Here is a 24,930-nt window from a genome sequence, read left to right on the forward strand (position 1 = left end):
TTTCCCAACCACAGTGCTCCAGCAGAAGTCCTCATTGTACTTCACCTACACAACTTTTGTGCTTGCTTACTGGAAGGTGTCCCAGCATGGCTCCAACCACTCCCAGTCCAACACTGAACTATCTTAGGGCATGGTGAGATTCTGACAGTATGCAATTTCAAGGTTGCTATTCAATTTCTTTTTTTCTACCCCTACTATTTCCTTGCTGATCAATAGTGATTATATACTAAAATGGACAAAAGAAATTCTGCTGAACTGAATTACTCTAAGCAACAACAAAGCAGAAAGCAGCATCTAAAGTAATCACACACAAGATAGGTATTCTTCAATCTTGTTATCATTAATTTCATATACCAAGGAAAGAATGCACTTAGTGAAGGAGCGTGAAGGAGACAGTGTCCTTAAAATTCAGTTTTATTTATTAGCAAAAATTTTGATAGTTTTTTTCATACATTACTCATTATAGGGAAACAAAAAAAAATTTCTTTGGTAAATAGATAGAACAAGAGGACACAGTCTCAAGCTGCGTCAAGGGAGATGCAAGCTAGAATTAAGAAGGAAGTATTTTACAGAAAGAGTGGTCAGATACTGGAATCATCTACCCAGGGAGGTGGTGGAGTCATCATCCCTCGAAGAGTTCAAAAAAAGACTGGATGTGGCACTTGCTGCCATGATCTAGTTGAACTGTTAGAACATGGGTTGGACTTGATGATCTTACAGGTCTCTTCCAGCCTAGAATTTCTGTGATTCTGTATTCCTGTGTGATTCTAAATGTTCATGCCATTTTATCAATATATCTTATTGACACATATAGCTTCAATAAGAGAATTTACTCTCTGCTGTTTATAATAGAACCAAAAAGGAAACAACAGAAAAGGAGTCTGAGAAGAAGCTATCAGTCACAGGAGAAATGATGCTCATACTACTAGAACACAGATATTCCATATTTATTCTATGTAAAGATGAAAAAAGTATTAATTCCATGCCAGTTTTTTAAGTCCATTGAATCTAGTAGACCTTCCAAGGAAGTGAATAAGTTTGTGAACAGCAACAGAATCTGTGAGGTAGAAACCCTCTACTTTCCTTGTCCAAAAAATTTAAACAAACTACACTATTTTTGCACTGTAGGACACTTCTCAAAAGCATTATTGTCCATATATTGACATTTTCCTATAAAAACAGCTTTTTCAGTCTATTTTCATAGATTTGAAGACTAAAGGAACTAATACAATCTGATCTGCTGCAAAATGTAAGTGGAGAACAGCAAAACAGTTATAGCCAGTATTAATCCATGTTATCAAAGATGCTGATGCACTGATTTTCAGCTTGGAATAATTTTTTTCTTAAATTGCAGCCCAACATTATATTTTCTTTTGAATGTTCTGGAGAGTTAATTGTTATGCATTTCATTTTACTTCATTTGCTTTTTACTTATCTATGCATTTATCTATATTAAATTCAGTTTGGTTATACTTTTGCAGCTGTAAAACACTCCATTTTTTCCAGTCCACAGAGTTTTAAGTGAGCAGATTTTATGAGAGGCATGATGGAAAAAATAGAAAATATGGATCTAAACAGAAATATTCTAAGTTGCTACCCCTTTTTTACAGTGTTCTCTTTCTTCCACTAATCAATATAATCTTCCACATAATAGAGATAAACAAGTTGTGATGGAAAAAAATAATGTTTTTATAGGGTTGTAAGATCATTCTGAAAGAATGCATTCATGCACTAAATGTAAGACTTTCTAATTTTTTTCAGTTTTTCGCAGTTTTCTGTAAACAACACAAGTGGAATCACAGCTAAAATATGACTTAAATTTTGTCTTATCTTGTATTTCCTTTCATTGTATTATTGTGCTGTTCTAAGAAAATAAGTGAAACTTATTTTTAAACAGGAAAGGCTTTATTTAAAATTCTCCATTTGTCAATTATTTCTTGCTGTGAGTGCTCTATTTTCTGTTCTCCTGCCTTCCAGAACAGGAGGTGTCTGACTTGAGTCTTATTTTTCAAAGAGGAATCACTTTGATAAAGCCCATCATACAACATCCCTTGACAAAAGGATGCTGTTTCTGTTCTTAAGAACAATCTGAATCTGTGCAAGACCGGCCTAGGGAGAACATTTGGATGGTAGATGCAGAGTCAAGTGAGGATAAGTTTAAAACATTTCTTTTTTAATTGCTGAAGTACTTAGGGACTTACAGGGACAGTTTTCCCCTCAGTTGCTGCCTGTGTCATTCTGGATCTGGACAGGACACAGCAGCCAGCAGAGAACAGCTGGAGCCAGCCTGCTCAGGTGCTGATTTATGCTTCAGCTGTCCTTCTTCTTTCCTTGGAGAGAAACATTTCTCTTGACCTTTTCCAATGGCTTATAAAAGTCATACTTCTTAAACAATGACCTTAAAATTTATGGCAAAAGTTTAACATACATATGGAAAATCATTAATAATTTGTCATATAGGATATTTTATGCATAAGTGGTCAATAAAGGGATGAGAGGATTTAGCCAATAAACCCCAAACAGGGGGGTGGCAACATAGGATATTGGCCCCAATGTGAAATCTGCCATTTTTGCCAGTAAGATGTCAGATGTAGCTTTTATGCACCATTAATATATTAAGGTATTTATAGAAATATTAGTCCTTATCATAAAGTATCATAATACATAATTACAGATTTTTTAAAAGCCTATTTATACTGAAAATTAGGCAAAAGAGAAAGTATATATTCAAATTAAGCTGCATTTAAACAAGTGAATAAATAATACCTGGGAAAAAGGAATAAACTGCAATCTATACTATTGTGCAATATTAGAGTTTCTATGAACAAACAAAAGATATTGCAAAGGAAACCAGGAAGAAGAAGCACTCAGACCCTTTAGCTGTCTTTTGGGGGTCATGAAGAGCAATGAAAATGCACCTGACACACCAAGGCAAGAAAGTCCAGAGGGAAAGAACATTACTTCCCCTGCCCTCTCAGAGCTTTAGAAGGACAGGCAATGAGAGATTTCAACAGATTTAGATGTGTTAGGGTTTTTTTTTAAACACACGGACTCATAATCTTATTTTGTAGTTTGATACTTTTGGGGGGTAATTATTTCCAACTATTACAAGTCTGATGTAATTTTGTTTTGTTTCACTAGGGCAGAGCTTATTTTCTTTTATCTAAAAAACACTTCCACATGTTCAAACTAATGAAGGTCACTCTGTTCCTTTGGAAGTGTCAGATCAAACAGACTGAACTGAAAACTGTCAAGTGGTTTCTGCTAAGCACCAAGTGAATAATTCTTCAAGACTGTTAAGTATGCTTTATACCTTGCTATAGAGAGTGGGAGTTAGAGACCAGCCTAAACTGGTAGCATTTCTAAAGAAATTATTTTCTTACACCAAGCAAGAAGTAACTTCCATGACTGATCACAGAGAAGGGCATGCAAGAGTTTGCAATTTGGAAAACAGGTCCCTCAGATAGCATTCACCAGTTTCTCAACTTTTTACAGAAGTATTCATGTATATAACATTTATCACCTCTCAAATGAAGCCTTCATGATAATTTTTTCGCTAAATGAGAAAAGGAACAGATCATGAGATGCACAATGTGGAAGCCCATTTGCTTTGCATTTTAAAATGTCATACAGTCTGTAAAAATCTGATGTGAGAAATCAACACTTACCCTAAAGAGATGTAGGATTCTTTAGGATTTAGTATCAAATAGGTAACAAATCAAAATGTAGTTTTGCTTGAAACCAACAAAACCAAATATATGTACTTGTATATACACAAAGTATTGACAAGGTAGATGGACAGATTGGAGAATGATCTTTTCATCATAATCTCTGCTGCCACCAGATCCTTAAGAGCAGGACATTCATGGAGATATAGATTGACAAAATTAAAATCCCACTACTCTGGCAGAGTCATCAGTGATTCTTCCACAACCCCAGAAGCAGGATGCATATGACATGCCCTTAGAAGTTAACTAAATTATCTTTTTCTACAGGAGCTCTCACCTTTGGATGATATAAAAATATAACTTCACTGTGACATTGTATTAACTGAAAAAAACCAGAGTTTCCTTGCTACAATGATTTAATAATCTTTCAAAATGTTTGATTTATTCTCTTTCCTTTGTTGCATGTAGAAAATATGTACTGCATTATTGGATTTAGCTTTCTTAAATATTCATAATATGAAGACTTACATTAGATTTAGAAATGATACTTAGACTGATGGGAAGTACCCAAACTAAAGCCAAAGGATTAATACTAATCTGATTAGTAGATTCTGATTAGTAGATTAATCTAGATGAGTGAATATTAGGTAATCAAATTGTTTCTGTTTAAAATGTTTCGAAAAGTTTTCAAAGAAATGAATAGGAAAAAAGAATTAATTTCTGTATTTTTTCTTTCATTGCAAGTTATAATTAGAGGCAACTAAGTACTTTAGTATTTATCTTTGCCCAAATGTCTGTTTGTTTGGGTTTTTTTCTAGGATATTGGTTACTCAAGATATTAAAAGGAAAATAATTTGTGGTTATGTATCTAATTTGTGTTCATGGATGATTGCTTTTGTAATAATCAACCTGTCTACAAAATATTTATTTCAGAAGAAATGTCTGTGCCTGTATTTAAAATGGGATATTAAATTAGTGATATTGTATTTTACTTTCTCTGAACATAATCAAGAATGCTATTAGCATTATTAAAGTACATCAGCTTTCATATACTAGTGCTTTCCTAAACTTACTGATGCAAAACCATAATGGTAGGTTGGGTAGTTTAAGTCCTGAAATGTGTGAAATTCATTACCTACCTAATGAGGCATATAGGCAGTGAAATTGTGAATTCTTAGTACCACATAACTTTGTGTAGCTATCATACATTCATATTTACACTGCATATTCCTAATGTCATCAGCCTACTACCTCCCACTGAGTTTGGGCTGAGACTTGCTTTCCAAATATATCTGCATTTGTTATTCTGTGCACTGATTTGCTTTGGCTTTGATTTAAGAGATCCAACTCTAAGTGTAGGAGCAAGACTTTGGGAGATGTTAGAGGATGAAAATAGCAAATTAAAATTGACATAATAATTCAGCTATCAGGCTCCAAGATACTGAAGCAAAGTTTTGCAGACTGTTTATATTTCTATTTTTTTCCACCAAAAAACCCCCAAAAAAGCACAGACTATCGTGGATCTTCTCCTGTGCCTCTTCTGACACTACCAAATCACTCCACCTCCACAGAACACAACTCTCACCAGGGTCAACTGGGAGACAACTCCAGAGCTCCACTACTACACAACAGTGACAGAAAACTGGGTGCAGGTAATGGCACTGAGCTTAGCTCAGTATCGAAAAAAAGTCATGCTTACATCAGGAGGAAAAAAACAGTGTGCCAAATCAAAAACACACCAGCTTTGACTTTTATATTTCCTTTCAAAGAAAAGAAAACTTCCAAATGAGCAAGAACTTATTTGAAAGGGAAGAAATAATAGCACTTTGAAAATATTTCTATATTCAGCTTCAAGCATAAATTTCAGGTATTTTGTACTGAGCTAACAGTACATCTGAACTGAGTAAACAATTTCTTTATTTCACGAGAGAAACTGAAAACTATAAATTTATTTTATTTACAAATTACCAGTTTTTCAATCACAGATTCAGAATGGTCTGAGTTGGCGAAGACCTTTAAAGATCACCTAGCTCCAATCCCCTGTTATGGGCAGGGAACCTTCCAGATTGCTCAAAGACCCACCCAGTCTAGCCTTGAACACTACCAGGAATGGGGCAGAAATCTGTAATTTCTCTGGACAACCAGTTCCACTGCCCCACCTCCCTCACAGTAAAGAATTTCTTCCTAATATTCAATCTAAACCTGCCCTCTTTCAGTTTAAAGCCCTTCTCAATGCTCAATAATTATTATTATTATCACTACTGCCCTTACACAAAGTCCATCTCCAGAACCAAAGGCGGCAGTGAGGTGTCCCAGGAGCCTTCTCTTCTCCAGGATGACCAACCCCAGCTCTCAGACTGTTTTCCTAGAGAGGTGCTCCAGCCCTCACAGCCTCCTCTGCACCTGCTTCAACAAGTCCATGTGTCTTGAACTGGGACCCCACAGCTGGATGCAGCCCTTAATGGTGCAGTGAAATACCAGATATACAGCTTCACCCATGATATATTTTCAGGGACAGCTGACTATAAATTCCAGCACAGACAGAAACTTATAGACTCAAAAGAAAATCCAAGTTTACACAATAGATTATTAATTGTCCTGGTGATTTGGGTAAAGAATTCTCTTACAATAATCTTCTTGAGAGAAGAAAAACGTGAGATATCAAAAGACTGAAAATTTTAAAAAATCTACAGTTTTTTTTTTTTTCCCTTTGGATTTACAATCACAGTCTTTTAGATAAATTGTACCAATTTTGAACTATTTCCAAAGACTGCTTGGGCCCCTGCTTTTTCTTCAGATTGACATTTCCACAGTTCTTGGAACTGTCCCATTCTCTCTTCCCTCCCACAATTACACCAATTTTTTAAGTACTCCACAAAGTGCTGTCAGTCTGATACTGGTTAATCCATAATTTACTTTATGCAAAGAAAGCCAATCTCAGCTTCCTAACACTTGAAATTCTTAATTTCAACTTTGTTAAAGTATAAAGCAGACAAGTAGTTAAATTTCACACTTAAAATGGCCAATGCACTTCAAAGTAAATATCCAACAGAGTCAACTAAGGAAGTAACATACACAGCAGGAGAAAGAGATATTTCTTCTGAAAATTCCATGACATTCAAATATTTTGAGCATTCTCTGTCAATTACAATGCCCCTATTTTTTTAATTAATTGTTGATTAGGAAATGAGGGCCCCATCATAAAAATGAACTCAAAAGGAGCACAACTCTGCAAGCATAGGAGTGTGCCAGAAAAAAAAAACAGGTAACATTTTTTATTTTCCTATTCTGAATTTAAAGAACTAGTTCTCAAGGTCACATAAACTGGGTCTTAATCTATGGAGCCTGGTATGATACTACACTTATTTGTTCCTTAATAACTAAATAGATCCATAAAGAGTTGTAAAAAAAAATCAAAAATGTATAATATCTGTAATCTTTGTGTAATATTTTAACTAATAAAGGGGAAAAAAGTATCAATTACATCAATCTTGAGAAAAGACATAATAACTTGCCTTTAACTATTTAGTTTCTTTTTTCTGAGGTGTTGTGTTTGTTCTGGAGTGTTTTGTTTTCTTTTAATCAGACATCAGCACTTTGTTTATGTTCTCTATGGTACTCCAACAGAGATCAAAACATCGGTGAGACACTCTGTGGGCTGAGCTTAATCCACTTTAGATAAACACTTCAAAGTCACTATTCTGATATGGCTCAAACTCAGCAAATTTGGAACCCAACACACTGCACAGGTCTGGATTGGACATTAGAAAGCATTTGTTTACTGAGAGGAAGAATAGATAGTGAGAGGCTTCCTGAAGAGCTGGTGAATGCCCCTTGTCTGCGAGCATCTGGAAAATACCCTTAAAATGTGCTTTAAGATTTGATCAGCTCTGAAGTGGTCAAGCAGAAGGGCTGGATGGTCACTATAGGTCCTTTCCAACTGAAATAGTCTGTTCTGTTCTATTCTGCATTTTCAGGAAACTACATAGAATGGAGCAAAGAAAATGATCCAACAAACAGATGAAACCATTACTTTTGCCATCCTAATATTATGCTGCTGTGAAGAGTGCCAAGTGTCAAAAGTACAGGAATTCAGAGAGACTGTAATGAATATTCTGCAAAATTATTACATCCCTTGCTCTGAAATCCAGCACTCATTTCTAAACTTAAGATGGTGAAGCAGACATAAACACAGTCTGACACTTCCAGCAAAAATTTCCATAGCATAGGCGTTCGCTCGACTGTACACAAGCTCCCATCAAATTAAAATATAACAAAATAGATCTTTTTCCTAAATATTCCCTTTTAAGCTCTCAGTTTCACCAAGCCCAAATGCCACCACTTTCTCACCACATATCAGAGTACTCATTATCCACCCTCCTTGCTGTTACTCAACCAGGGATTGTCCTCTGTCGAGTCATTCTCTCACCTGCCATGGAATAGACTTGCTGATAAGAAAGATGAAATAGAAGCAGCAAATCTCCAGAACTGTTTTGTTTTTTTCTCCTTGCCCCTCCTTTTTGGTATGATAAAGGCTGAAACACTGTTATCCACCAAACACAGACTGAAAAGCCTCAGAGTCACCATTTGGTCCTGAAGCCAGTAATATAATTAAATTCTTGGGATTATCTACAGCATTTCATAAGCAACCATAGTGATGGTTTGCATACATAACAGAATCAAATCGCCAGCTGGTGCAACCACTCACCAAAGTCTTAGGACCTGTCTCACACACACTAAGCCAGTATTTACTCAGGTTGGACTTGCAAAGGAGCTTTGGGGCTGTGTAAAACACTGGTTTTGTCTGCAGTTTATTCTTGACTCAAGCCAAACTAAAATTATGATAAATTTGTATCGAGGATAGCCAAATGAAAATCCTTAGGCCAAACATACTCCAGGATGCTTAACTAAGTTTTCTGAGAACTGCATGTTCCAATATATGTTCTTTGTGTATTTCATCCATTTTAGGAAAAGAGATGGGACACAGTGTACACCAAAACCTGCATTTTCCTGATATGGCTGATTATATGGCATCTAAATTTAGCTTGTAATCTCTGCTGAGCAGGACCTCTGTTTCCTGTTTGCCCTTTAATTACTGCAGAATATTATGGTCTTGTATAAATGAATATATACTGTTCTGATGCAGTATTTAAAATAACTGTGGATATTAAATATTGCCCATCCATCTGTCAGTGAACAAATAATTTGAACAACTTCTCAAAACTTTATTTCTGAATAATTTATTTTTATTTCCATTTATTGTCATTTTGACTAATGTCTTGTTACACGAGCATAGCTCATCTGTTTGTATCATCATGAATAAGATAAAAATAAAATTGATAGTTTTACTGTTTACATGTTTGCTTATAGTTAAATTTAAAATGTTCTGTGCAAGCTACTATTTCTAACACAGTAGTGCCTTAAAACAGGGGCCAAAACAGCAAACACTTAGGTTTGTTAGATTCAAACAAAACAGGTAGAAAAATCTAGTCTTCTGAAGAGGTATGGCAGAGAAAGGCTGGGATAAGAGATGTTAGTTCACCTTAACTTGACAAAAATTTGAACACATGAAATTAAAAGAATTTTCTGAAATTATAGAGATATAAAAGTATCTCTAGCAGATCTGGAATTAAATTGAGGTCATTCTAACTTCTAGTGATTCATTGACATCTAAAGGCAAAAACAAAAAAATTCCATATACTTTCATACAACTGATCTGAGGCTTAGGAGTAACTGCTTAGTGTTTGGCAGGGAACTTCCTCTGTGAAGAAAAACTAAGAATGACAGGAGTTGCTTGGATATAATCATATATTGCAGGAAAAGAATTGACAATTCCTACTTTGTTTTGGTAGTCCACCTTGCCAATAAGGTCTTGACTTTTCACTGTGTATATAACGGATTCTTAGGTTATCCTGGATTTTTTTTTAATCCTTACTTTGCCTGGTTTTTTTACTGATTAAAATTACAATCCCAACTAAATTATTCCCTGGTCCACATGTCTATATTTGCACTTGGGCGCCAGGCCCTGTTCCAGCTACAGGAAAGCAGGAATACTTGTTCCCTGACTTTGCTTTCGAGGATGAAGCACTTCATCACTTTCCACCTGTGACTTCACTCACAGAAGTCACCATGCATGGGGAGCTCCCAGAGCACAGCATCTTCAGTGCTGATGGCAATTATTGACATTGCTCCTTTTAACATTGCAAACTGACAGAGTCTTTCCAGTTTCAATAAGAGAAAACATTCCTTTCTGATTATCTGGCCACTACACAAGTCAATGGAACATTCTTCTACTTCTTCTGACAAGATGTAGTAAAACCTCTTTAGCATTTATTATTTTCAATTTTTAAAATATTTTATATAAATGTTAATTAACATTTGCAAAAATGAGAATCAATTCAATTTTGAAATGTAATCAAAACCAGATTTTTTTCTGCAACGCTGTAAATAGGAAGCCTCATATTATATACTGTTAAATATGTTGAAATCTCTAAAATAACTCAGTGACTGCTTTCCCAAAGAACCACATACTCTTGGCAGTTTTCGTCAATTAAATGTTTAAAAAAAATTAACTTTAATTTAGATGTGAAAGACTTTGTATCCTGAGAAGCAATCTCAGTTTATATCAGATTTGCATACTATTGAATCCTTCAACATTTTTCAGAAGTACATGATGCTAACAATTTCAGAGACCTACATGAGTAGGATCTGCCATGTCATCCTGTGTGGCAGTTTCTTATCTTCCCTTTACATTTTTGCTTATAACACTTTTGCAAGTAAATTTGTTTCTTTCTGAAGCTACTGAGGTGCTACTCTTGCTAAACTGAAAAAAGAGAAATCTCCATTAAATGAGTATATGAATGGAGATTTTTCACAAAGACTCCAGGGAACAAAGGCAGGTAGTTATATGAAACCAGTCTGATAAAATATGACTCCTCTGGACCATACAAGAAGGAAAAGATGACCCTGACAAAAGTGAACAGCACTTACCATAGTAGGGGAACAGACTGCAGTATCTGGGGAAAGGATTTTCCTGCTGACAAGATTTTGTCATTTCATGTCTGCTCATGGTTCTGGGCCAGAGTTTCAACTAATTGGTGGCTGGATAGGTTGAAGGTTGGGGGTGGAGGGCTGAAGATTTATATGTTTAAAATCAATTTTATCAACTCAGTCTCCAAACATTTGAAGAACAGCAGAGTGAATTGCAGAATATTATCTTGACAAAGGTTAAACACAAGATACAAAGCAGCCTCAAACAGCAGCTCCCCTCCAGTGCTGTACCAAATCATTCCTGTATCAAATCATAGCCATAATGTTTAACCTCATGTTAAACATTAAAAATGTTCTTCTGTCAGATGAGGGTATATCCCAAGTCTTTCAACCAGTTAACTTCATGTACCCATGACTACATCATAAACAAAGTGCAGCCTGTTAACATGAAACATCTCCCTACCAAATCACACTGTCCTTATTCTGGGTGGTTTGTTCATGGTTTTTGTTTGTTTATTTTCATTTTTTTGGGCCAAGCTAAAATTATTTAAAGGCTTTTAAGAAAAGCATTTAATACAACTTTTACTGAAAGGTCTCCTCCTGTAGCACAGCCTTACACTCCTCACTGGACTTTATCTTTACTGTTCACATGTTCACAGTTGGGTAAGAACTCACTTTGTGGTCATAATTTTCTCAAGAGAGAGTTGATCAACCATCTGCTTTTGTACGACAGAAGACAAACTTTTACTAAGACATAATTTGGACATAATTAAGTGCCTCTATACATCACAGCAATCCAGGGAGCCTGTCTTCCAACACAGACTGATTTCTTGCAGCGTTATGATTATCTATTCTGTTCTTATCTGTGTTCTTACCTATTCAGAAATATCTGGCCTAGAACTAGCCAGTTCCACAGCAATTACCAACAACATGAAGTTTTGTAGTCTTTACAGCATTGAGATGTGAGAGCAAGCCCACCAGCAATGATATCACCTAATAGACTTATGACCTCCGAGGCTACCAAAAACTCTGCACCATTTCTGCTGAAGAATATAACCAGAAGTGTAGAATAGTCACCCTAGTCTCAAAGCCTTTTTAGGAGGGCTACAACACCTGAAGCAGGCAGCTGAGATCTTGCCCTTTGTCCACTGAAGCACATGCTAGTATATATAGCCTGAGAAGTTTTATATATAACTGGAGTTCTCCAATCATTCAGATGTTATGGGGCATATTATCACCCATTCTTAAAGGGCAACTCTCCCTAGTGTTCCAAAATAACTTCCTACTCCTTCTTAATAGTCCCATGACTTTCTTACAGGTCTACAGCAGCAAACATGCACCAAGGAACAGGTTTCAAATTCTATATGCTTCTCAGAATAATTCCACCCCATTCAGAGCTCTAGTTTTATCTTGTTATTGACATTTTGTTAAAAAAACCTACTGTTTCTCCCTTGATTGCTTCTATGGCATAAAGTTCTTGTGGGAAAAACAAGTTGTCAGCTCTAAACTGGTAGATCAAGATAATTAATAAACTGCATGTATATGACATAGGAAATTCAAATTCTTGAAATGTTCTTCAAATATGTGGAATTCAGAGAACATACAGCTGGGGTTTATTCAGTAATTCAGCTTAAAAATACCAACAAGATAACTGGAAAATTGTATAGAAATACAGTTTTCTCTTACACTTTTCTTTTTTGGTCTTGGCAGCTAGGGGGTTTACTACTGGATGGCAAATCCCAGATTGTATGAATTTCAAGGAGTAAACTCATCATTTGTATTCAATAGCTCTAAGAGAAAATCACATGGATGGCAGTACAGTGGAAATGGCTATTTTATTAAGAAGTAGAGAACAACAGTGCAGTTGTAATTCACTGTGGAATTTCTATATATTCTGTTGTGGAAGTGATGACAAGTTGATGATTTTGCTGTAAAACTGTCAAATACAGCAAACTACTAAATAAAGGCATTTTTATGTTGTGACACAGAGACATTCAGACTCTCTCCAGTTTAGCTCAAATGCAGCTCTCCTAACTACCAGTTATAGCATATAGGTTTTCTTCAAAAATATCAAAACCAACCAACAACAAAAATCAACCACAAACAAACAAACAACAAACGACAAAACCAAAATACCTCTTCTAAAGACATTGTCTATAAATTATTCATATACTTGTGAACTTATTTTCTAAAACTGTCAAAAAAAATTCAAAAGGAACCGTTTAGTCCCAAAGCATAATTCTTTATCAAAATAGTCTTCATTATAATGCTTGTATGTATTGCAAATATTTATGAATTTAATGTAATAAGAATTAATTAACCTCTTAAGTGATATTTTGATAGTACAATAAATTTCACAAAATTGCTAAAGAAATATGTTTTACTTTGGTTTATAATCTAGAAAGGGAGATTGCTTTGCCACTCAGGGATTATTTATTCATACTGTTTTATAAATATGAATTTCCATACCTCCTTGATCACATACACAACCAGAAAAATTGCAAAATTGGGATGTAAATTATTAACAAAGTAAAAACACAGAAGGTTTATGCACTGTTACCTCTTGCATGTGTGTGAACACAGCAGCAGGAAGGCTTGCTATTTAAAATTTCTTATATTTCCAGAATCTAGCAAGACCTAACATAGTCTTTTTAATTGCTTTGGTATTTCTGATTGTAAGAGTGTAAATTTATTATCTCCCAGTGTTTCTATATTGACTTCTTACCAACTTTATGTATTCATACATGAGGCCTGATGGAAAATAAGGAATTTTCAAAGTTTAATTACTTTTTAAAATTCAAAATTACTTATAAACCCATTCATTTTAAAGAAGCAACATTTTCAGCAGCAGTAAAACAAAGAGTTTTGGAGCTGTGATGCATTATAGAGAGAAAAAATGTAATTGTACAGCATATGGTTCTGTTAGAACAGAATGCTTCTGCACTAAAAGAGCAGAGAAGTATGTTGCTTTTTCCCACAACTCTTCCTCAAGACTGAATGTAATTATTATTCCTACATATTCTTGAGTGTGTAAGTTGTAAACAAACTATGATTTAAATAGAATACACAGAGATTTAGATATAACATTATGTAAATATAACACAAGCTTTACTTTATAGAGCCAAAGTCTTTGCATGTAGAATAGATCCAGCAGTTTCATACAGATAATGAAGGGCGGAGGAAAAAAGTTCAAAGGAAATAATTCAATTGCATGAGCTTATCTTTCACTGCTGTTTTTACTTCATGAGAAAGACTGAATCTATGCAATACTATGACAACTCTGTTGAGAATAATCTCACGATTATAGACTTCTTTTGGAATTTAACAATCATCTTTTGACTTTTTAAAATTTTCTATAACATCTTCACCTTGGTTTTTTTTTATAAGTACTTTAAAAATGAAATAAGGTTTCTAAATATATTTCAAAGTTGAACTTTAATGAACATAATATACATATTTCTTCAAGAAGTGTTAGCAATGTAAGCGTAGAAGCCAGAGCCTTCAGGGTTTATTTTCAGTTGATGACACACCAACCCATCCTGTGATGAACAATGCAGCTAACTCTAGTCTTGTAGAGTACCTGAGCCTAATTTAGTATTTATAATATATATCTTCAGTAATAATGGCCAGGTGATTGAACAACCTATTCATACAAATTAGCTCATCTCATCTTGTTGTTCCCAAAATATGAGATGCTGTGCTTCAGCCCAGGGAGTGCCCTGGATAAACTCAAGTCAATCAGCTCCTACATGAAGACCAGGGCATTGCATCCCATCTCTCCCTTTCCTTCCTGGTGGGATTTGATACTGTTGGCCCCTGGCAGTGTGACATTATAGAATGGTGAGGGTGGTACACAGCTGCTGCAGGGGAGCATCAATGTGTCAATACACAGGTCATGAAACAGAATAGATTAAATGTGTACCCATATAACTGCTCAAACATAACCATGGCAACATATTTGTATTTTTGAGGAGGTAGAAAAACTCAGGAAATAGGAAAAAGTCAGTGGATGAGGTAGAAATGGAGGATTTGCAGCAGAACTTGGTGCAAGGCACAGGTATGAGGGAGTGGACACTCTCTATGGCTTCAAGGAATACCCACAAACCTTAGCAAGTGGAGCAGATTCTCCAATACAGGGTTCAGTTCTGGCTGTGAACAAGATTCCCAGGAATGGATTTGGGGACAATACACTGGGTGCAGCAGGCTGAACTCAGTTTGTGCTGGAGGACAAAGCAAAACACCTGCAGTACAGGACAGGAGTGCAGTAGGTGACAGCACAGAACTAGAGCCACTCAGCTGGATTGGGAACAAGGGAGCTCCCTATTTCAGGATAGGATAGCACTGTGAAGGGGTAACTACAGAGGTAGCTGCAGCCAGAACAAGTGGATCCTGTCTATACAGGTATCCAGCAGGCCTAATTCAACCCAAACAGAGCAATCTCCATCTTCTTCATATGACACACAAGGTGAAAAAAAAAATCAAGCAATTGAAAATATAAAAATTACTGTTGTTCTTTAGGAGAAGTACTCTAGATGAGAGTATGCTATATTTGCAAATATTCAGAAATACCTGGTTCGTCATATTGTAAATTCCTAGCATCTTTGTGTCCCCCAGAAATATCATGATCTCCTTACTATCCAAAAGCAATAAATACCCCCTAAGTAGTGCTGAGTATTACTGTAATTGCCCAGATATAAACTAAATATACATGAAAAAGCTTTATGGATCTAGTCTGCTGCCTCAGAAAACTGCACCAAAAATGGCTCTGATCATACTGCAAGGTGTGCTTGAAAGTATATAAATGGACATGACCTGCATCTACTGCATCTGAAGTTGCACTTTTGTAGACAAGGATATTGACAACTTCAGCACAAGAAATTAATTCCTAAATCACAGTAAAACTAATTTTTGGTACTTAAAGTTAAAAAATAATGGATAATTTTGGAATTCTTATAGATAAAAACTAAGAAATCATAATATAAAATGTATTTACCACACTACCAGCCACTGACACAATCTGTAATGCAGTTGAGCTACAATATACTCCTTCATGATTTACAGTCTGATAGCTGCTCTCCTTTGCTGTATGGGAAAGGAGCATTTAATCTCTCTTAATCGGCAACTTCACTTAAAGTGAAGTGCAATTTTCCAACAGAACAAAATTCAGTCGTGCATACAATTCACATGAGGATATATAGGAATTAAGCTTGCATTTTTTTAAGTCTAAAATTCCTAACTTCAGAAGACTTGTTTCACAATTAAAAATTCAAACATACTACAAAATACTGATGGGAGTACTGCATGTGTGGGTTTTGAATAAGCACTATGAAGTTAAAGTAAATGTACACAATTCATGAGAATTCAAAAGAGTAGGTGATTCTTAAGTTAATTTGCATGTCCACCAGGAGCGGGTTCTTACCTAGTATACAAGCACTATCCCTTTCTTCTCAAAATTTTAATCATAAAGCTTCTCCTTTTCTATGTAGCATATTTCAATAGCAGTTTAAGAATGTTACTGCACATAAGATATACTCTAAATAGCATTTATATGTGTGACTAGCAACAATGTGGTCCAAACATGCATTTTGATTTGAACATAGTATGGAATGTATGTACCTGATGGAATAAAAAGAAACAGATAATAATTATGTAGATAGATTAGGTTTGTAATTATAGTGATAGAAAAATTTAGCCTACATTTACACCCTCAGTCATCAGTTGCAGGCAGCAAGCCCTGGTCTCCAGGCCAGGATGCACAGAACAGTTTGCATCTACCTAAAATGAGTTGTCTCTGTCCACATGCAAAGCACTTTGCCTTGGTCTTCTCTAAGCTCCATAGCAGACCTTGAGGACCATAAAAAAAATCCATTTTTTCTTAGTTTCAAGCCCTGAGAACTTGAGATAATAACTGAAGATATACAGCTGTCCATCAAAAGGGCTGCTTCTATAAAATAACCTTGAGAGCGTGTTTCATCCTATAGTGAGGGGTGTAGGACATGCAAGCTTTCAAGGGTGACAACACCATGTCTTCTATAGGCTTCTACTAAAATTTAATCTACTGATTTTTCCACCTTAGGCACAGCTAGTTGGTTAAATTTGGAAAGGGAAAACAGAGCTGAAGGAATAATACAGAGTAATGCAGAGCATCATCAGACTCGTGCGTCAGCTGAGGGGAGATGAAAGAGGAGCCTGCAGCTGTACCACGGGGGATGGAACTGAAAGCTTCTTACAAGCCTGTGGCTATACTCTGTGAATTCTTTCTTTTTTCTCCTTGTGCAAGAATAAATTCAGTTCTTTATTTTCAGTGCTCACATTCTACACTTTTGTACAATGTCATTTCACTATGAAGACAAAAAATATGAAGTTGCAGTGAAAAATCTGAAATATGGGATCACTGACATTTCTTCTATACAGTTTGGAAAAGTCATATGAGAACTGTCACCTGTTGGAACTCTCCTTCTCCTAGGAAAGGGATAAAGTATCTGCAGAATGCTATGCTTATCAGATAGGACAACATTTCCCATGTTTGCTGAAATGCCATGTGATAACAGAATCTCTACTTACTGCGGTCAGTAATTATTGTCCGGGCCTCTTGATTGCTTGTCTTGTTTTTTAGATTTTGTGCTGCAGTTATGAGTTCATCCAGCTGGGGACGTCTTTGCTCCAGATCCTGTAGTATTGCCTAGTTGAACACAAATTCAAAAATAAAATAAAGAAAAAAGCACAAAGAGACTTTGAGAAGACCACATATATGGACATTTTTGGTGCAAACTTGACTTAAAGCAAAAAGATTGTTTGCTGTTTCAAATAATACAAAGAATTTGGCCTAGACCTTCTAAATACTGTTTTTAATAATTTTAAAATACCAAGTATAATTTGCAATAAAAAATTTTTAAAGAACTGTAAAACTAAATACAAAGTAGCAATCACTCTACATTTTTAGCATGTCAAATTATGCAGAATAAGCTATTCTCCTCTATAAAACTATATAGCAGGGCACTATTTTTCTATATCATCTTATATTTTACTGTTAATTTAAAAAGAAGATATAAGGGCTTACATTCTTGCCAGATTAGGCAGGCTTTTCCTATCAGCTCATGAAGTCTAATAAATTGTGTTTATTTTTTTAATATTTCATGACTGTTTAATTGTTATCTATTGGTTAAAAGCCATTGTAGGACTGTTAAAGTCACTTTTTTCTGTCTTCAGTCTTTACCTGTCTGAAAAATAATTAACACTCACAATAATTTATATGCTACTCAAACCAATATATAAAGCCCAGACAATCTGACTAGATAGTAAGAAGTGGATTTAAAGTTTCTCATGGGGAAAAAATGAGCTTTGTGGTATTTAGAAGGCAATAAAAACTAAAATACAATAGCTTTAGATAAAATGAAAACTCAAGGAAAATAAGGCATGTAAGACTTATGCACATATTTGATTTATTTCAAAGGATTAAGGAAGAGCAAACAAGGAATTGGTACAATCATTTCTCAGATCAGAAGCATCCAAGTATGTCTTTAGCAGACTGACCAAATTCAGACACTTCAGCTACCTATTGTGGAGTTTCCAGAAAAGATACTCATTAGATTTCCCTGTTTTAGGAGTCAGAAGCAGCAATACTTAATACATAATTAGAAACTATATATATTAGTTTTATTCTACATACAAATTTTAGTCATCAGAACAGAGCAGTGTGCCATCGGACAGTCAGTAGGCACACTTTAACAGATATCAAATTGGCAACAAAGGCCAGAGAAGGATTTCTATTTTTGAGGCCAGTTACAGAGTCACTGGTTAGATAATCTCTTGGCATTCTCACCTGCCTGTTGATAAAGTGTCTGGAGTATTTTACTGTCTCAAAAGTCTCCTCTCCTAAAAATGTTTTTTTTTTTCTAAATAATCATAGTTGACTTTAAAAAGCTGTTATTCACTGACTGTTCTGGATAGAAAAGATCTGTGAGTCTGATCTTAAATTTGACCCTCCAGCTTCAGACTACACTTGCACGATTTCCACCAAGTTGAAGGTTACAAATAAAGACCTAATACCATTTTCTGTTTAATGAGATTAACAAAAGGGCATAAGAATATAGCTTCCAGTGACTACAGCATGTACTATAAAAAGCAAACTAAAAGCTCCACAGAGTTTCATTTTTTTCAGTTACAAACTCTTTAGGAAAAAAAGGGTAATTTTCAAGACACACATCTAGCTACACCCTGTGAAATTCTTGCTTTTAACTTCTGTATCAGGTCTTTGAAAATCTATTATAATGGGCTTTCTAAAGTCATACCCAAAAGCTTGGATGGTATTTTTTCACTTGTAGACTGATTGAATTGCAGAGACATGCAGTTAAAGCAGCAGCTTGCATAATTAAGCAAAGAAGAAATTTCTAATTAGAAGTCTCTCCTTAGTAAGAGAAATAAAATCTACTGATGCCATTACTATCTCTAGATATCTATGTGCCTTCCAAACTCCATTTTATAAGAAGACAAGTTAATGAGGGCCATGAATTTCACAATAGGAAAAGCAGTCCCAGTGCAGTCGAAGAGCATCTGTATCGCACATATTGCCAAATGGATGGTGCAGAAGAATACTAAAACACACACAACAGGCTCAGATAATTCTCTGCCTTCCCTTTCTTTCTCCTTCCCTACCTAGAAAATGTTTAGAAGAGGAAAAACAAATTAAATCATTCTAAGGTCTTATGCCAAGAGTGACTCTTTTCCCTAAAGTTTCCTAAATATAATTTTATACTGGACTACACAAAAAGAGTGATTTATCTGATCCAGCCTGAGTCTCCAACTGGACAGTAAATTCTGTGGTTTTGCCACTACTAAAGAAAACTGCTGTTATATGTTTCATAGAGTAAGAAATGAAGCACTAGGTAAGGGCAGCTCAGAAAGGATTTGCTCAGTACCAAAATGAGGAAATGGAGCTGATCTGTTCCCAAGGGCTCACAGAAGGATTTACCCCCAAGACACATCTGCAATTCCTGAACTGGACATTCAGGAAAACTAGAAATGCCTCTTTAAAGTGAGTCTTGTTAGTTCTGCTGTTCTCTTGGGGATATAATATCTCATCCCTGTATGGATTATGTGGACAGCCTTCCCTCTACCATTTCATGTGAATAAAATTATTTTCTTCTGGATGCACAGGAGTGGATTTTTAAAAGTTCAAGAAGGACACTCTTAGACTCTTAAACTATATACAGATCTGAAGATTCTTAGACCTTTCATAAGACAATAATGCATAATCATAAGCCAGATTTTTTTCTTACTCTTAGAAAAATCAGGATTTCTCAAATAAATATATTTTTTCCCTGGTTTAATACAAACTGTCTGACAACTTTACCCAAGCAGTGTCCTATTTTATTCGGTAGAATTTTACCAATTACAATTAAAAAATTGTTACAATGTTTATTGGCCTAGTTTTACCAGTTTGTACAATCTTAAAGATTTTTCAAATACACGTTTCACATGATACCTATAATATATATATCAAACCCCAATGGAAACCTGGATAAAAGTAGCTACTAAAACACATAATTTCCAATTCTTCCTGTGATCTTGTAGCATGAAAATAAACAACGATACCTGAGCTCCACTTCAATGTTATCATACTCAGAAAAATATTCTGTGACTGGATAAACTGATCATGCAAGTTGTTTTTGTGGATTAATAAAAATACAGCTATTTATGCTAGGAAGAGCAGTGCTTTGAAGAATACAAACTAAAAGATCACTAAGTATGATTTTTGGGAAAAATTAAAATTGAATAGCTTTAAAGTATTAGCTGGATGATCTAAAACAAATGGACAACGCCCCCAAAAACCAAAATCAGAAGAAATTAATAGCTGGAGAGCATTTTAAAAACTTTTATGAATTCAGCCAAGTATTTAATGTTGTAAAACGATCCTCAACAGAAAGCTAAGTGGAAACTATTAGAAGTTACTGCTACAACAGCCATAGGAATAAAAACTCATTAATAGTGGCACCCTGGTGGAGACACAGCAGATGCAACAGACCAGATGCCTCTGATTTGGAATGTCAGCACACGGAAACAAATGTGCTATATAAAAATGGGTAATACAGAAATGAGAGTTATAATTAAACTACTTTCAAAATAAATGAAACAGAAATCTATCCAATCCCCATTAGGTCACCAAAAGTACAAGCACAATGAATTAGGGAGTAAGTTAAACTAAAAGTTGTGAGGTTTTTAATAAACAAAACCTTTTGCATACAATTTGTCTCTCCCAACACTTTTCTAGTGCTCTGTAAAGGTACAAACAATTCATTCTACAGAATACCACAGAACACATTTCAATACAGAAATTTTGTTTAATTATAAATGCAACTTCACATGAGTAGGTTAAAAATTAAGGACCACTAACATGTATAGTTGTACAAACACATCTTTAAACCCCAAAACAGCATTTCTTTTTCTTCCTTTCTTAAAGGCCAGCATAATGATGCTTGGTGATAGCACAGTAATGTATGATGATGAGTAATGAGATACAATCACGCAACCTACCTAGAGTTTGTTAGAAAGTGATGCTATTCACTTTTAACAATCTTTCCACATTTGCGGACGGCAGCTGCTCAAAAGAAAAATCCAATTTTCAGGTTCCTAACTTTTATGATTTTCTTACACAAAATGGGTGTTGAGGTATGGAACAAATTGTTCAAGTCAGCAACTGAAATATCTTGCATTAAAATTGCTAAAAAATAAACTGACAAACTGAAACAGGTGAAGAGTGACAAATTCTTGATGGGACTTCAAGGTTTGAGACTGAGAATTAAAATATTTTCTGACTTTATAAAATACATAAAATACAGCCTGCATATTTGACACTCTGGGCATGCTAGCTTCTATATATAACAGGATCTTTAAATCTATGCAGTCTTTTTTTTTTTTCCCCTTTTTTCTTGACTTTATGGCAAATGTTATCAGAGTGGAGTTGCTGAATTCCAGGATGGAACCAAGACTTATTGACTATTTGTCTACTAGTGCTCATTATGGGTGTTCAGTCTTCAGTCTCTGAAAAAACGTTTCCCACACCAAAGCCAGGACTTTCCATCTTCCTTTGCTGAACTCAAACATATCAACAAGAATTAAGGCTGCTGCTTACATGTTTCCAGTCAAATATAGCTTGTTATCTATTTTATACTAAGTATAGGAAGGTTAATAGTGAGTGAGCAAAAAAATTATGTTTGGGCAAACCAGCAATTTAGATTTTTGCTCTTCCATATTAAGAGCAAACTGGAAGCACTTTTTATCAGTAACAGCCCACAGCTGAAGACTTAGACTTCACAACTGTTTGGGATCATTTATTTTGGCCCACTCCCAACCTAGTCTAATGAAACAAACCAGTTGAACCACAAGAGCACAAGTGGATGATTAATCTAAGAATGAAAGGGAAAAGGAAGATATATTTCTTATCCTGTGAAGCTATTTGCTCCTCTGAACTAACTCACCATGATATCCTCAGAAAAAGCAGAATTCCATTAATTAGTTGTTGAGGAAATTATTTGCTCCTCTTTTGAAAAAAACTTTAGAGTCTAAACCTTAAATTTAAACAAAAAATGCACTGATAACTTCCAAAATGTATAGTCAAGACAACTTTTACTTAAAACCACTGTTTCTTGTAGCTGATTGGTTCTCTAAATAAAATGTGTTATATACACACACCTAGAAAGAGAGAAAGCTTTGGAAAAAACTTGCTAACAATTTCAGAAAATGAAGATATGTAACACCTACAATTCATTTGCATAATAAAATTGACTTTGTTAAGATATTCCTCCCAAACACAATTTGAATTTGTTTTCTTGTCACTAAGCAGGAAGAGAATACGAGTGAAAATGGTCATTTACATACTCTCTATATTTAAACATAAAATTATGAAACAATGAAAGCAATATAATGCAGAGGAGTTTTCTCTTTTGAAACAACTTTTCTTTTGACTATTAACTGTTTTCTGTTTTCCCTCCAAAGTATGCACAGTTTTAGGAAAATATGAGGATCAAGATCAACTATTTTAGCAATGCTGATGGCTGATTGGTGCCTGCCAGTGAAATCAGAACTTTAACAGACTAGACAATATGAATTTGATTTTTCCTGAGTGCTTTATGCAGTGCAAGTTTTCCTATAGCATGTACTTTTATGTCCACTTATGGCCACCTCAAGAAGTGCCTCAGCAGCTCTCATTGCTGTCTAAGGGAATATACCAGCTCCATCAGTGATGCTGGGGGGAAGCCACCAGTGACAGCTTATCTGCTGCTGCATGAGATGCATGAAAGAGCATCATAGAACTCTTTGTGTGTGTTTGTTTTTTTTTTTGTGACAATCACTCATTCAGTTATGCTGGTGGCATTGTGAATGTTCCTTTACAACTCAGGATGCCCAGCTTAGGCCAGGAGGTTATAAAGGTGTGCAATATGCTGTTGATGCACACTAATCAAACCAAACAGAACAGAAATAATTAATTTGTGTCTCCTCATGTTGACCAAAAAGGATGGTGATGGTAAGCTAAGGTGATGGAAGAAGGTAAGGTGATGGTGGTGGTGGGAGCTGGGATAACTCTCATCCTCCCTCTCACTCTGCTCCCCATTTATTTATCTGTAGGAAAGGACCTTGGAAGCACATCAAGAGGCTCAAATCATCAGCAGCTTGCTCTTTATAGCTGAGATGCCTTGATGGACTGCACTGGAGTCCATCCAGCATACAGGATGGAGAAGATGGAGAGAAAACCAGAAAAAGATTACAGTGTAACATGGCTCATGAATGAATCATTCTGCCATAAAAGAAATTTGCTCTATTGTAGCTATTGCCAGGAAAAGAAAAGGGAATAAAGCTAAAGATGTATCTGTAACAAGTAGAACAACATTTAAAGATTTGGGTGTTTGGCTATAATGAGATCCATTCCACTAGAATGAAGGAATAATTCACATGTAAGAACTGAAGACTGAAACAGGATTAAAGCCCTAACAGTAAATCTGATATACATGAACTGTGTGTGGAATTACAGCCTTTTGACCCCAAACTGTGTGGCCATCCAATATTACTTTTTCTTGCAGTAAAGTATGAGCATTTAAACAACCAGGCACAACTTTTCTAGGGTATCTGATGTCCTTTCATCCCAGTAAATAACTTAATGGATGGGAAGTGGTGTTAGGAGCTGCAGAGCTTCCCCAGTTTCTGTTTCAGTCAGCAGAACTGAAATCTCTCAGTGTACAGTTGCCATTTGTGAAATGTGAATTTGTAAAATTTACTACTTTTTTCTTTTTTGTAACTAACAGTTTTTAAAATTAAAGGCTTTTCCAATGCACTTAAAAATGTGAATTACCAAGGACACTGAGGGCAGATGCTCTGTTTTTCAAGGCTTCAGCTTTAGTCTTTTCTGTGGCTGGCTTTTTTTTTTTTTTATTTTTTGATGAAATACTTATCAGTTTGTCACATTTTTAAACAAAAGTAAAATAGTATTGGGTAGATACAATTTTATGTTATGAAGATAAAGAAACAGATCTTTTTTGCTTTTTTTTAGTTTAAGAAAATAACTAACATTTATGGACAAGGAAAGCTAATATCTTGACTAAAGATGCTCTACAAATTCTCCAATTTTATGCTTCAAAATAACCCCCACAGAATGACTTCATCAGTTTCTACTGGATCTTCTAGAAATTTTTGATTACCTTTATTAGAAGGTTTCTCCAGTAATAGCAAATGAATAATAATTAAGCAGAGTAAAATGGATTGGCACAGCATAAGTTGACAGGTGAGTTTTTCTTTAGGGCCTTAGGAAACTAGATATTCTTCTCAAGAAGATATTCTTCTCTTTCTCATTTCATATAAAATGAAGAAAAAGGATTTATTCTGGTTTGTTTGGCTTTGCTTTTGAAAAAGAAAACAAAACTGTTACACAGTTTTTTCTTACAGTGAACTTTAATATTATTTAGCTCTGTGTGTGTAGGTAGGGGGCAGGGGAAAGGAAAGGTGTTTCTTATTTACTCTATCTGATAAGAAATGTTGGATTAATTCTGAAATAGCTTTAGCCTAACTCTAGTAAGGTGGATCTTTATTCATATCTCATTGTCATGCCAAAAGATGAAGGTACAAGCCTAATTTTGTTATTTAAACTTTTCTGGTATATTTTGCCCTAAGAACTAAACTTTCTTTTATTTTTGTCTCCATGTTTAGTGGGTTTTTTTGGTTGTGCTTGTTTCTTTGTTTGATTTACTTCTAGTTCTTATTTCTCCACATTTCTGTTACTATG

At 35.2% G+C, this 24,930-nt stretch overlaps 1 protein-coding gene across 1 annotated transcript in view; it reads right to left on the reverse strand.

Moving 5' to 3' along the window:
- DMD (dystrophin) overlaps nucleotides 1–24,930 on the reverse strand; it is a 1,043,539-nt gene that overhangs the window by 272,222 nt on the left and 746,387 nt on the right. Inside the window, 1 exon segment of the mRNA XM_058043463.1 lies at nucleotides 17,223–17,340. Within this exon segment, the coding sequence (XP_057899446.1) occupies nucleotides 17,223–17,340 (118 nt within the window).

This window comes from Melospiza georgiana, chromosome 2, assembly GCF_028018845.1.
Source record: "Melospiza georgiana isolate bMelGeo1 chromosome 2, bMelGeo1.pri, whole genome shotgun sequence".
Classification (NCBI taxonomy): domain Eukaryota; kingdom Metazoa; phylum Chordata; class Aves; order Passeriformes; family Passerellidae; genus Melospiza; species Melospiza georgiana.